Raw genomic sequence first — 13,923 nt, 5'->3', positions numbered from 1 at the left:
ACAAAACAGTCCCCATTTTTTCAGATTTACCACTGTTTTGTCATTATCAACATTACATACTGCTGCTGTCAGAGTGTAATCTTGTATCTCCAAAACAGTAACTTTACAGTTATGGTAAAAAGCGAACATATTACCTTTGAATGGAAGTTAATGGAACTAATTTTGGAGCTTTTCTATTGGCCTACTTATCACGAAATTTTAGAATGTTTTAAAGGGCAGCTGGCATTTTCAATTCAGTAAAAAAATGTACAAAATTATAAAAATGGGGATACAAGGCTTTGTTCCAACAGCAGTGATATGAAAAGACACAGATTTTGGATAGTAAATAAAATAGCTTTGTGTTGTAGACCTCAACACTACTGTAAAGAAACCAGTTTGTTTGTCTACAATGCACCATTTAACATTAGACCACTCTGAATGACACTGATACCATGCATTTCGCACAGTTTAACAGAATTACATCTGCATTAATGTCAAACCATTCAAAATCTAAGCATAGTTAGAAACATACACTCACCTTGTTCTCTCTTTCACAAACTGCACTGCTAGACAGCACGTACCCCATCTTTACTACCAATATCCCATGCGTAGTGCTGGCAGTAAGGCTAACTCAACAGCCTTCCTGTATGACTGTTTCCACAAGCATGTATTTGGGTTAATTTGCTGTGTGGTACCCATGAGGCCTCAGAGCTCTGCTCAGTGCATGCTCTGTTCTGCCTTCTACAAACAAACTCCTCCCTCTTTAAAACTATGAAAGCAGAGTTGTTTCGCACATATGTGGTGCAGAGGATTTTAACATGTCCTAACTGTCAAAGAAGTTATTTATGTTATGTATAAGTAACCCTCAAAGTGTGATTACTGGGTACTCTTTTCCTACATTATTACCTATTATTTGCAAATATGACTGGACAGTGTTTCATGAATGACTGGAGACAGCCTAACATTTAAGGAGCGATGTCCAAAAAATCTATTTTTGCAATAAACAGTGTTCACACTCAAGTCTATGCTCTGTGTATGTCCAACAAGACTGCCCAAAAGCAGAATATTTTGCTACATTATTTCACAGCAATTATTCATTATTTTTATTTTAAAATTGGACCAAGCCCAAAATACTCGTGCTCAGTTGTGGTTTTGGCCTTGATGGAGACCAGATTCAAAGCCTATAGAGAATATCACAATAAACATAAATTTGCTTGGCAATGTTTTCAAACTGTTTGAAGCCATTAATGCTGACAAAGAATACTGACTCTTATTTTTGTAAAAGGCAAGTTTACTCACAAGACTTCTATCCCATCTCAAGTTACTTTATCTTTTTGTTTAATTCTTGGGATCAGGGCTGTCCAATCTTATCCACAAAAGGCCAGTGTGGGTGCAGGTTTTCATTCCAAACATGAAGAGCACACCTAATTCCACTTGTTTAATCAGTCTCAGTCTTTAAACAACCGATCATGTATGCTCTGCTTTGTGCCGAAAACCAGCAGCCACACCAGCCCTTTGCAGATAAGATTGGACACCCCTGAGATGTGTAATACACACATACACACACACGCGCACACACACACACACACACACACACACATATATATATATATATATATATATATATATATATATATATATATATATATATATATATATACATACATATATATACATACATACATACATACACACACACACAGACACACACACACACACATATACATATATATATGTATATATATATATATATGGAATGAACATTGATATATATTGAATGAAAGTCGCTGTTGAAGGGTTGAGGATGGCCAACAAAAACTGTACATCAATAAATGGGCATTAACAAACTCCAGGTGGAGCTTAAAGGAACGGAATTCTGATAAAGTGATCCAGTAAGAAGAGTCAGATGAGGCCATAATGCTCTTTTATTGAGAGCAAGGGAAAATAATGCCACTTGAAAAGCAACTGAAAATTGAGGTAGGTCACTCCTAGCCCTCCTCTTTCGTCTGTGGATCACCAAACACAAACACACTCTCCCTAACTCTGAGCTGGACACAAAATAACAGAGTAAACACCTACACACACTGTAACTGAAGAACAACAACATAGCAACATTAAATAACAATGTAAACAGTCTGTTTAGCAGGTGGGGGAGGGCCAAGGCTACAAGACACACAACCCCAAAAGTCTCTCTCTGTCTAAACAAAAGATTTTATGAATTATATTATTCATTTCTTCATCTCAATGTTCATTCCATATATATCAATGTTCATTCAATGTATATGAATCTTCATTCAATATATATCAATGTTCATTCCATATATATCAATGTTCATTCAATGTATATGAATCTTCATTCAATATATATCAATGTTCATTCTATATATATCAATGTTCATTCCATATATATCAACATTCATTCCATATATATCAACATTCATTCAATATATCTCAGTAGAACAAAGATTGATATATATGGAACGAACATTGATATATATGGAATGAACATTGACATATATATATATATATATGTATATATATATAGGGAATGAACATTCATATATATGGAATGAACTTTGATATATATGGAATGAACATTGATATATATTGAATGAAAGTCGCTGTTGAAGGGTTGAGGACGGCCAAGAAAAACTGTACATCAATAAATGGGCATTAACAAACTCCAGGTGGAGCTTAAAGGCAGGGAATTCTGATAAAGTGACCAGTATCTATACACAGTGATCCTGTGGACAGAGTGACCTGAGAGTGGCTGATATATTATGTGAAGACACAGATGGGTGGAGCTTCAATATATGCATAATTTGACATGGTGCAGAAGAAGAGTCAGGTGAGGCCATAATTTCTGTTTGAAAAATGCTCTTTTATTGAGAGCAAGGGAAAACAATGCCACTTGAAAAGCAACTGAAAATTGAGGTAGGTCCCTCTAAGCCCTACTCTTTCTTCTGAGGGTCACCAAACACAAACACACTCTAAGTAACCCTGAGCTGGGCACAAAATAACACAATAAACACACACACACACTGTAACTGAAGAAGAACAACATAGCAACATTAATTAACAACGTAAACAGTCTGTTTAGCAGGTGGGGGAGGGCCAAGGCTACAAGACACACAACCCCAAAAGTCCCTCTCTGTCTAAACAAAACATTTTATGAATTATATTAATTTTTTCATCTCAATGTTTGATCCATGTACATCAAGGTTCATTCAATATATATACATTTTCATTCAATACATACCAATGTTCATTCCGTATATATCAATGTTCAATCCATATATATCAATGTTCATTCCATATATCTCAGTAGAACAAATATTGATATATATGGAACAAAGATTGATATATATTGAATAAACATTGATATATATGGAATGAACATTGATATATATGGAATGAACATTGATATATATGGAATGAACTTTGATATACATTAAAGTGAACATTGACATATATTGAATGCAAATTTATATATATTGAATGAACCTTGATGTACATGGATTGAACATTGAGATGAAAAAAATGAATAATACAATTCATAAAATGTTTTGTTTAGCCAGAGAGGGACTTTTGGGGTTGTGTGTCTTGTAGCCTTGGCCCTCCCCCACCTGCTAAACAGACTGTTTACGTTGTTATTTAATGTTGCTATGTTGTTGTTCTTCAGTTACAGTGTGTGTGTGTGTGTTTATTGTGTTATTTTGTGCCCAGCTCAGGGTTACTTAGAGTGTGTTTGTGTTTGGTGACCCTCAGAAGAAAGAGTAGGGCTTAGAGGGACCTACCTCAATTTTCAGTTGCTTTTCAAGTGGCATTATTTTCCCTTGCTCTCAATAAAAGAGCATTTTTCAAACAGAAGTTATGGCCTCTTCTGACTCTTCTTCTGCACCATGTCAAATTATGTATATACTGAAACTCCACTCATCTGTTTCTTCACATCATATATCAGCCACTCTCAGGTCACTCTGTCCACGGGAATCACTGTGTATAGATACTGGTCACTTTATCAGAATTCTGTTCCTTTAAGCTCCACCTGGAGTTTGTTAATGCCCATTTATTAATGTACAGTTTTTCTTAGCCATCCTCAACCCTTCAACAGCGACTTTCATTCAATATATATCAATGTTAATTCCATATATATGAGTTATATATATATATATATATATATATATATATATATATATATATATATATATATATATATATATATATATACACACACACACTATATATATATATATATATATATAAACTACACACACACATATATATAAATACACACACACACACACAAACACACACCTAATTTTTTTGGAATTAGTTTTCTTTAATAGAAAAAAAAAGTCTGTCCATGCTCAAAACGAGGGCAGCAGTATTTCCAGTTTAAAGGCACATGTTAAATTTCCAAAAATAACAAAAAAAGAAAAAAAAAACCACCAGGAAATAATTTAACAAATGCAAGCAAAAGGGTCAATACCCAGAATGGGAAACAGGATGTAGAAACAGGCCATCACGGCGCTGCTTGTGTGCGTACATATAAAACTTGTACAATCAGGGAATGTGAACACAGCATGAGATCCGGCAACATGTGTCAAGCATTCTGTGTAAACTGGCATGAGAAAAAGTGGTTTAGTGCTTTAGTAACACCTGCCAATAGTGAACTGAACTACAAACTCTAAATACATTTTCTGTACATACCATTTATAAATGAGAGCCAAACTTTAACGTTGGTCTTAACTGACAAATGGAAAATCGCAGAGAAGTGGAAAATTTAGAATAACTGCGCAATATCTATTGAATGACCTATTAAAACTCAAGTTCAATCTATCACATTACACAGAATCAAACCATATCATATACATAAATGTGATAGTCATCTTCAAACTTAATAAAGTACACCGATGGTTTGGCCTTAACCTGATGAATAACTGTGCCGATCCTCTGCGTGCCATCCTCTTTCACGTACTCCACTTGCTTTCCAACAAGGCTCTCAACAACTTCACCTGGCTCCATAGCTTTAACAGGGTCATCTGAAACATGGAGAGTAATTTTAAGATTCTGCTTTCCACTGATTTTTCTAAATTTAAGCATAATTCAATTGTTAAGATGTAAACAAAGCCACTCAGAGTTGTCTGATGTGAAGTTCTACAGAAACCATGGCAGAACTGTTCACAGTGGTGGTGATACTAACCGGACAACCAGAGTGTAATGCCTCTAAAAGCTACAGAAAGTTATATAGTTTCATCACAGTTTCTGAGATAAAGTTTTGGCCTAAGTTTTGGTTTTATACAGCACAATCCTCAAAGATTTTTTTTATCACTACTTTACCATTATCAGCATTACATAAGAAAACTCAGAAGATACATACAGTTTCACTGGTGGTTTTGGACAGCGAGCAAGGATGGCTATATTTGCACTGTAGACATCACAACCCCTGGTTCCTATCACCACTACTGTAAAGACATCCGAGTCTTTAAGTTTCTCTACAGTGAACCATTTTACATCAAACTACTCTGAATAACTGTTTCTCCATCAATTACACAAAAACAATTAATGCATAACAAATTTTAGCAAGAAGAGACTCTATAGACACCACTGTAATTTGATTACTAATTCATTTGAATAGCATAATGGCCATTCACTCACCCGAGTCTGGAAGTATACGAAGGTCACCCTCTTTGTAGTCTTCCAGAAGCTGGTACAAGTAAAGTACAGGGTCTTTCTCATAGGTAATGAAAAACCATGTGGGCATCATGGGTGCTGTGGCAAGCACTAACCCCCTCCAGCCATTCTTTGATCCATCACCCATCTCAAACTGGTGCTCCACAGCTCGACCCAAGATCATCTCAGCTAGACGAGTGTCACTTATTCGATATGAGGCTGGAAGCAGAGGTAATGTTGCTTTTAATACCCAACAGCACTTACAACAGCAAGACCATTTTAACAGTGAAAATTACATTTTGAAATATGAATAACACAAATTAATTTACTTATTAAAGTGGCTTTGTTCTACGGTTTTAGGATTTTTTTTTATTCTAATAGAACATTTACATGATGTCAAAGTTCTTTAAACTTCTTCACAGTCGCACACTTTTACAAAAACAGTCTTTTAAGGAATCATCAAATCAGTTCTAATATAATATGCTTTAATATTCTCGAATCTTTTTGGTTAGACAGTTTTTCAAAGCACTTACCGATTTTGTCAGGTAAGATTTCAAGATCTTGAACCCTCTCATCTCTAAGAATCTCCAGGCCATATACACAGTCAAAGCCATCGTACTTAATGAGGTAGAGAGACGGGTTTACTGCAACTTGGTCTAGGACTGTCCCACTCCAATGTGATATAGGACTGTAACAATCTTCTTTCCATTTGTGTTTTATCCTGCAGCCAACAATATTTCGTCTAGGTGGGGTAACCAGGATGCTAGGACCCACATGATGCCTGTGCTTATGCCTAATACAAAAAGAAGACAAATGACATCTAATTTAGTAGTTGAATCATAACTTTCTCTCCTAATCTAATTTTAATGGCTCTTTAAGGAACCATGTGCAGAACTAACTCTATAGGCATTTGTTTGTCTGTATGTTATCTGCAAGCAATGTTAAATAACAGCCAGCAGTTTGTAGACATGAATTTGGCAACAAGCACAAATACATTTCAACAAGGTTTTTATGTCAACAATATGACACAGCTATAGCTGTTTACCTTTAACCCACATTAGATCCAGAGATTTTTAGTTAGTAACTTTTTGACTAAACTGAAAAGCTTATTTTTATCTTATTGGTGCTTATATGATTTTGGCCCTTCATGTGGCTTAGGCATAGAAGTTTGGAAAATTTGTGAAAGCACGAAATTACAAAGATAAGTAGCCTGTTTGTTAGATACACCTACCTTGTACCTACACTCTGAAAAAATGGCCAATGAGTGTATCAGGTGCAATACTTCAGTGTTGCTGAGAAGTTGAGATCAGATCTATTAAAAACCTACTAAAACTATCCAGCCAGCACTGGTCCTGGGGTCAGAAAGTGACCACTGATGAAGATAAACTTGTCATCTTAAAAAAAATCCCTTAACTACAGATTAATTAATGCAAATTGTGCATGTAACAAGATGAACTGTATACCTGCAAGGCCTACCAACAAAGTATAATGGTCCACCTCCGAAATCATCTGCTCAGTGGTGCTCTTTTTGAACTGATGGACAGGGTTGAGATTGACTGACAAACTGTGCAGCAACAGATGGGCTACAGTCAGTAATGCCATACCCACAAAGAGCAGCTTTCTAGTAGGTTTACCTAATAAACTGGCCAGTGAGTGTAGGTGCAAAGTAAGTATCTAATAAGCAAGCAACTCTGTTTATCTCAGTTTATCTCACTTTGCTCTGCACTTCCACTATAGACTTACAGCCTCTGCTCTCTAATCACGAATTCTATTCTATTTACACACTCACAATTGTGAATACATTTTCATGATTGAATGACAAACAAAATATTTTTTAAATGACATTACCTGCAGAAACATTCACAGACATGCAGAATATCATACAACACATTTAAATACTGCATTTGGTTTCTCTCTCTTTTTTTTTTTTAAAGTATTAAACAATTTTTAGGATGGATCTGTTTGGCAGACACAAAGGAAGGATCTGTTGCATGAAGGCAAATCTATGTGTTTTCTAAAAGTGACACTGTACCATGATTGTCAACATATACTCACTTATGCGAGCCTTTTTTCTTCATCCTAGGCCTGCTCACAGACACGTCAGCTTTTGCTGTAATTGCAAAACAGATGTTCTCTGGCATTATTAAATACTTTCAGGGGTTTCCTATACATTTTATTCTTTTCAAAAAACAGTTGTAAGGTGAATGTCATTGCTAACTATATATCATTGTTGACATTTATACAAACAAAAAATCTGTTTAACATTATAAGGCTTTTGAGCAACTCTACCAAGACCAGTTAGGTCTCCTCACCTCCTCTGGAGTGGTGGTGGTGACCTGAAATCTTCCCAGACCTGTTCATTCTTTCAATGATGTAAGCCAGATTTGAAGATTAGCTTCTTCTCACTCAACAGCCTGAAAGCATGAAGGAAATGTTTGAAAACTTACATATTTTAAGATGTTTTGGGATGAATTAATGGAAAGACTTGTCATCTTTAAAATAAAAAAAATAACTTCAGCATAACATTTTGTGCATTAAGTGTTGCCTGCATTCTTATAAAGTTCTTCAAGATTTTTTTTTTAAGTGAAGGGATAGTTCTATTTACAACCATGAGTTCTATGTAGCAGCATTTCAATTTTAAATAGCTCTTTGCACGGTGAAATGGTTCTTCAGACTGATGAAGAATGAGATTGAAAATGTTTCTATAAAACACCAAAAAAAGGGTTCTTCTACCGCTATAAGTTCGATATATATAGAACCATATACAATATATTCTCCATCCATCTGAAGAACCATTTCACCATGCAAAGAACCATTTAAGCATGACATGCTTCTATACAGAACTCATGTTTCTGAAAAAAATCCCCTTACTAAAGAACCCTTGAAGAATTATCATATTAAGTGTACTCTTTGTGTGCATTCACTTTTGATGCAAAAGAAAATAACTAAATTAAAAAAGGTACAAACATGTCGTCTAAAGGACTTATGTTTCTTCAGAAAATGAAAAGGGCTAATAAAACATGTAGCTTTTCTTCGGTAACCGCACAACGCTTTTGACTGCCATTGTGTTTACATGTCTCACCACAGCCACCACAAAGCTACCAACGAGGCAAACGGCGTGAACGGCGTGGCTGGGCAAAAGAACATTGAAACTTTGTCTTTAGTACTTAGGACCAGGTTGTCCATGTAGGCTAGTCCAGACAGCGACGAAAACTTGCACAAAGTATCCGCACTTAAAGTATCTTGTCAGTTCAATGCAAAAAAAGCAAGTGCTGCAAATACAGATTTACTTACATGAGGTGTGAGTCGCGTATTAAAGCAGTTTACAGTGTTGCCCTCCGCAATGTGGTTTTCGCTCTTTTCTTCATTGCTAAACAAAAAGCTGCAGTTAATGTGGCGCTATTAGCCGTGTAAGGCAGATATAAACACTTTAAGAGAGAAAACTGGAAAAGGCAAGATTCTGCGCCCCCCACTCAAAACAGCGTCCCCCGTGTAAGAAACAACCTTAGGTGGTGATTACTGCGCATGCGCAACTGAACATTCCTCCAGAAGTGCCTTGCCCACTTCCAGACAATAAATAAAACAGCCTTTCAATAGCTAAACATAAGTAACAACCAGTGTCGTCTCGAACACGAATCGATTAGGGTTTTAATACAGAATCTGGTAATAAAACCGAAAAATAAATGCTGCTCTTGTATTTACGTCAAAGATAACGTCTGAAGTTTACAAACCTTTTAACTACTACAGAAAGGCGTTGGAAATGGCGCCTTAAAACTAACAGAGCTCTTAATGGAAGTTGCTAGTCAGAAATCCTAAAGAAACACACTTTAAAGCTTAGACAAGCCACTTGAATGCAATTAGGGTGATTTTAAAAATATATTTTTTAGCTTCAATAATCATAGAGTGGCTTTTCATAGTATGGAGCTTCACCATCCACCATTCAACATTCAACCACTTCTCTGTAGTGGTCCTGACCTTTGAAGAACAGGGTGAAAGGGTATGCACAGTATGCAGAGAAACAGATGGACTACAGTCTGTAATTGTAGAACAACAAAGTTCTCCTATAGGGTACGAGGTACGAGGAGCTGAAAAAATGGACAATGAGAGTAGGGGGTGTACTAATGAAGTTGGCAGACGGTGTAAGTTCAATGCACATAAAGAGAGATTATCATCTTTCCCTACTAATACAGACTTAGACCGTTAAATCTCTACACCAGGGTTTCTCAGCCACTGGGCCATAAACCACAAGTGGGCTGTGAAACACACTCTGGTGGTCCTCGGGCCAGTACTGAGGAGGAGCCATTGGTTCATAGTGGGCCAGTGATGATACTTTGTCATAAATGTCAGTGAAAATTTTTGACTCAATAATAACAAAGAAATATAAAATGTTTCCAAACAATAAACTATATTGATACAAGTCATGCAAACAAGATCATCTATTTTTTGCTCTTGTCTCTAGAAACAAAATACACTGCCCTGAAGTTTCAATTGTCCACTCACGAGATCTGATATTTAATGTTCAGTGATGTACATGGTATGTTGCGCCATCCGAAAATTGTGAAGATTGCTGTATTTAAAAAAATCCTAAAAATAGCATGCTATCTAGTGTTGAATAGGTGGGCCTTAAGGTGGAAAAGGTTGAGAACCCCTGATCTATGTGAAATATGGCAGAATGTCCTTATTGCTGTTAATTTGTCATAGAAGTAGTTCATGGATACAACAAAGACAATTGGCAATTCCATAGAAGAACAACTTTTGGTTCCCTGAAGAGCCACATCTGAAAAAAAGATTTGTGAATGTGAGGAAACTTTTAAAGGTTTAACCAACATTAAACCTTAAGAAGGTTCTATAATCTAGGGGTTCTTCCTAGAAACTTTACAATATGTTCTAGGAACATATTATGTGGAAGTTTCCCACACACACCCATCTCATTTACAAAAAAGTACTATCTGCTGAAAGGTTTTACAGGTAAACCAAATTGGTTCTTCTATGGCATCATGCAAAGAACTGTTTTTGACACCTTTATTTTTAAGAATGTTTATTAGATCTCTGAAGTGCATCTGTGGTTTTGATTTTGGTAACCAAGGTTTCACCTTTGAGAGATGTGTGTGTATGTAAACCCATTTAAGTGGATTTCAGTATAGCCTGTTGCTTTACTTATATAACCATGACTTATGTACGCTTACAAGAGGTACACAGGAATGCATTTTATAGTGTTCTTAGCTGTAGAAGTAGCTTATGTTACTCTAAACATTAGGTGGACTCCCAGGCCTGGCATCTGAGGCCTGGCTGAACTGACAAGGGCCTACTGTGATTGTTTAGTGGCCTTGAGGGTGCAGAGACGAAGGTTTCTAGAAGGGGCCAGTTGGGTGAAGCTTCCTTCCATTTTTATTCTGGTCTTCGGAGATTTCTGGAGTTTTCCAGGAGCTTCTCCCCAGCCATGAGCTTTAATATTACTTTGGAGCATTATTGTGACTCTGAGACTTTACTGTTTTCTGGTTTATTTAGGTATTTTCTATGACACATCCTAATAGCATCTGCGTAGTAACCCTCAAACTGGCCAAAGGCCCTGAATGGCCTTGAAGAGTCTTGAATGGCTTCTCAGTGGCTCTCAAGGAGGTCGAGAGATAGGTAGCCAGCTGTAGGCTTATGTCAAAACATGGTGTCCTGAATAGTTATGATGATTATGGTTTATGGTTATTAACACAACGGCCAGTACAGATTGTCATTATCCATTCATGTACACGTCTGTACATGCTTAGCCTCTTATTGTTTTCAGCACTAAATGCTCTTCCAAATTGTAAAAGGTTTTAATAAGACAGTATGACATTTGTGCCCATAAGGTACTTTCATATAGACCTTGACAATTAGTTAAAGTAGCCACCTTACAGATTACAATGCACCTTTACCAGTACAGTTTCCTTCACTTTACAACAGGGGTGTTCAACTACAGGTCGTGCAGTCCTGGTTTCCAGCACAGTTATTGCCCTGCTCAAAAAACACCTACTGAACCTGGCAATTAACAAATGTGTTGAATCAGATGTGTTAGAGCAAGAAAATTACCAAAACTATGCTGGTGCCCTCCAGGACCAGAGTTGAAGACCCCTGCTCTAGAAGTCTGGTTTCCCTCTGTGATGATACTGTGAAGTAAATGAACCTCAAATCAAGATTAGGTCTGAACAAGTAGGTTATGAAAACCCAATTCCAAAAAAGTTGGGACAGTAAGAAAAATATAAATAAAAACAGATAGCAATGATCCATTGCAAATTCATTTTGACCTGTATTTAAAGCGGCATTGTGTGAGAATTGGTATTTTTTGCTATTGGGGTCCCCCTACAGACGTGGAGTGCATTTCATTTTGAGGCTACTGTCGTAAATACGCATTGCGCTTTGAGTCTCCCTCATCGACAGCTTTTCAGGTTAATTTTTTCATTTTCATTTGTTGATGAACTGACGGATTAACGTGTGTATATATATATATTAGGGGTGTGAATCTCTAGGCACCTTATGATTCGATTCGATTACGATTCAGAGGGCTGTGATGCAATTATAAAACGATTATTGATGCATCTCGATGCATCTTTTTTTTCTATATAGCATTTATATTCTCTCACTGTATGAGCTCAAGTTTCGAGTTCAAGTTTCAAGTTTATTTGTCATTTGCACAACATGTCAGGACATTTATGCATTGAAATGCTTGTGGTGAGACTCTAATTACTCTACAGAAAGTAAATAAGCAAAAATAAAAATACAAGAAAAACCAACTGAAATATATTAAATATACACAAAATATACACAGAATATACAGACAATATACATTTTAAAGTGACTAAGTGACTCAGTGTTGTTATTTAAAGTGACTTGGTACTTTTAAAGCAAAGTATTTGTAATGATCCATAATGAATTTACTTCCAATATCTTTTTTAATAAAACAAATAGAAGTGATGTGGCAAGTGAACTAGAAGACTCTCATTCAGTGCTTTTTTTGTTTGGAGCATGAGAAGCTGCTGCTACTCATCTGCAATAAAATAAGATCCAGTGGCAGTGGAAGTCCACGCAGCACGTTACAGATATTCTACCCGTTTTCTTTAGTGATTTTATAACTTAGGTTTTGGTCTTGTCATAGAGAGTGGGGGGATCGCTGTGTCAGTAAAGTATCTTTGAGACGGGACATGTGAAACATAGAGCGAAAGCCCTGTTTCGCAACGAGAACCGGCGACGAGAAGCGACTTCAGCCTCGTAAAACAGTCGTTAAGAGACATTTAACTGATCTACTTCTGAGGAAAAGTTTTCTGGCGGAGATGGAAGAAAAGCGGCTATAGCTGAATCTTAAAGCAGAGTAGAGTAAGTCCGCGTTTTCGTTTAACTGACCTAAGCTATATTGTTTAGCCTATACTAGGACATTAACACATACTGAGACATACTGGGCATTAAATGTTGTGGCTGCCAAGGTGGTTTGATTTTTGTTGAAAAAACAAAATGGCTCTTCTTATCATTTATGTTGTGACTCCTGATCTAACCTGGCTTTTAATGCACTTGTGTTTTTGTTATGTGCCGCCACAGACTGTCCGGGCGCTGCACTTACCCACTTCCAAGTTTCACCTTTTATGTTCCGTCAACATTACGTTATAAATTAAATATTTAGAAAATCGATTTTTGACATTTGTGAATCGATTCAGCATCGTTCACGTCCGCATCGCAATGCATCTAAGAATCGTTTTTTCCCGATTTTTTTATATATGAAGGACACAGCATCCGACCCCCATGTGTAAACAACCGAAGTCATGAGTGTAATCTGTAGCATCCATATGCTTGCTTGACATGGATTTGAGATGGTGAAATCCCTAAATTCCTTGCGGTCATGTACTGAGAAATGTTGTTCTTAAACTGTTGGACTATTTTTTTCATGCAGATTTTCACAGAGTGGTGACTGAGCCATTTGTGAATGCTCTCAGCCTTACATTGCCCCTGTCCTTTTTTGGAAACGTTTTTGGAAAATGTTGCAGGCATCAAATTGAGGATTAGCAAATATCACCTCTGCTTGTGTCAAATTTTTATCTTGATGCCCTACAGTGTCCCTGAGCCAGATAAATGCACTGTGTTATTTAAAGCAGCATTATGCAAGAATTGGTATTTTTCACTCTTGGGGTCTCCTTACAGTTGTGGAATGCATTTTAATTTTACACCACTGTCGTAAATATGCATGGCACTTAGACCCCACCTCATGAACAGCTGTACACATGTCAGCTTACAAGGTGGAGTAATATTACA

At 36.6% G+C, this 13,923-nt stretch overlaps 1 protein-coding gene across 1 annotated transcript; it reads right to left on the bottom strand.

The window, feature by feature from the left end:
- Positions 1–4,349: 4,349 nt before the first annotated feature.
- Positions 4,350–9,143, bottom strand: LOC118812913 (spindlin-Z-like). Its single transcript, XM_036578022.1, has 6 exons — positions 8,947–9,143; positions 7,965–8,066; positions 7,708–7,762; positions 6,186–6,445; positions 5,638–5,871; positions 4,350–5,021 (listed from the first exon to the last, which is right to left on the bottom strand). The coding sequence occupies exons 2-6, from the start codon at positions 8,011–8,013 to the stop codon at positions 4,834–4,836; spliced, it is 786 nt and encodes a 261-aa protein (XP_036433915.1). The 5' UTR covers positions 8,014–8,066; positions 8,947–9,143; the 3' UTR covers positions 4,350–4,833.
- Positions 9,144–13,923: the final 4,780 nt, after the last annotated feature.

This window comes from Colossoma macropomum, unplaced genomic scaffold (assembly GCF_904425465.1).
Source record: "Colossoma macropomum unplaced genomic scaffold, Colossoma_macropomum, whole genome shotgun sequence".
NCBI classification, from domain to species: domain Eukaryota; kingdom Metazoa; phylum Chordata; class Actinopteri; order Characiformes; family Serrasalmidae; genus Colossoma; species Colossoma macropomum.
The sequence above is the reverse complement of the archived record's forward strand: the minus strand, read 5'-3'. Positions and strand labels throughout refer to the sequence as shown.

Bases quoted from the DNA above. Each gene is read 5' to 3' on its own strand.
- LOC118812913 (XM_036578022.1), bottom strand. From the start codon at position 8,013: ATGAACAGGTCTGGGAAGATTTCAGGTCACCACCACCACTCCAGAGGA. The intron at 7,763-7,964 runs GTGAGGAGACCT...TTGCAATTACAG, and splicing joins CCACCACCACTCCAGAGGAG to CAAAAGCTGACGTGTCTGTG. The intron at 6,446-7,707 runs GTGAGTATATGT...TTTTTGTATTAG, and splicing joins AAGAAAAAAGGCTCGCATAA to GCATAAGCACAGGCATCATG.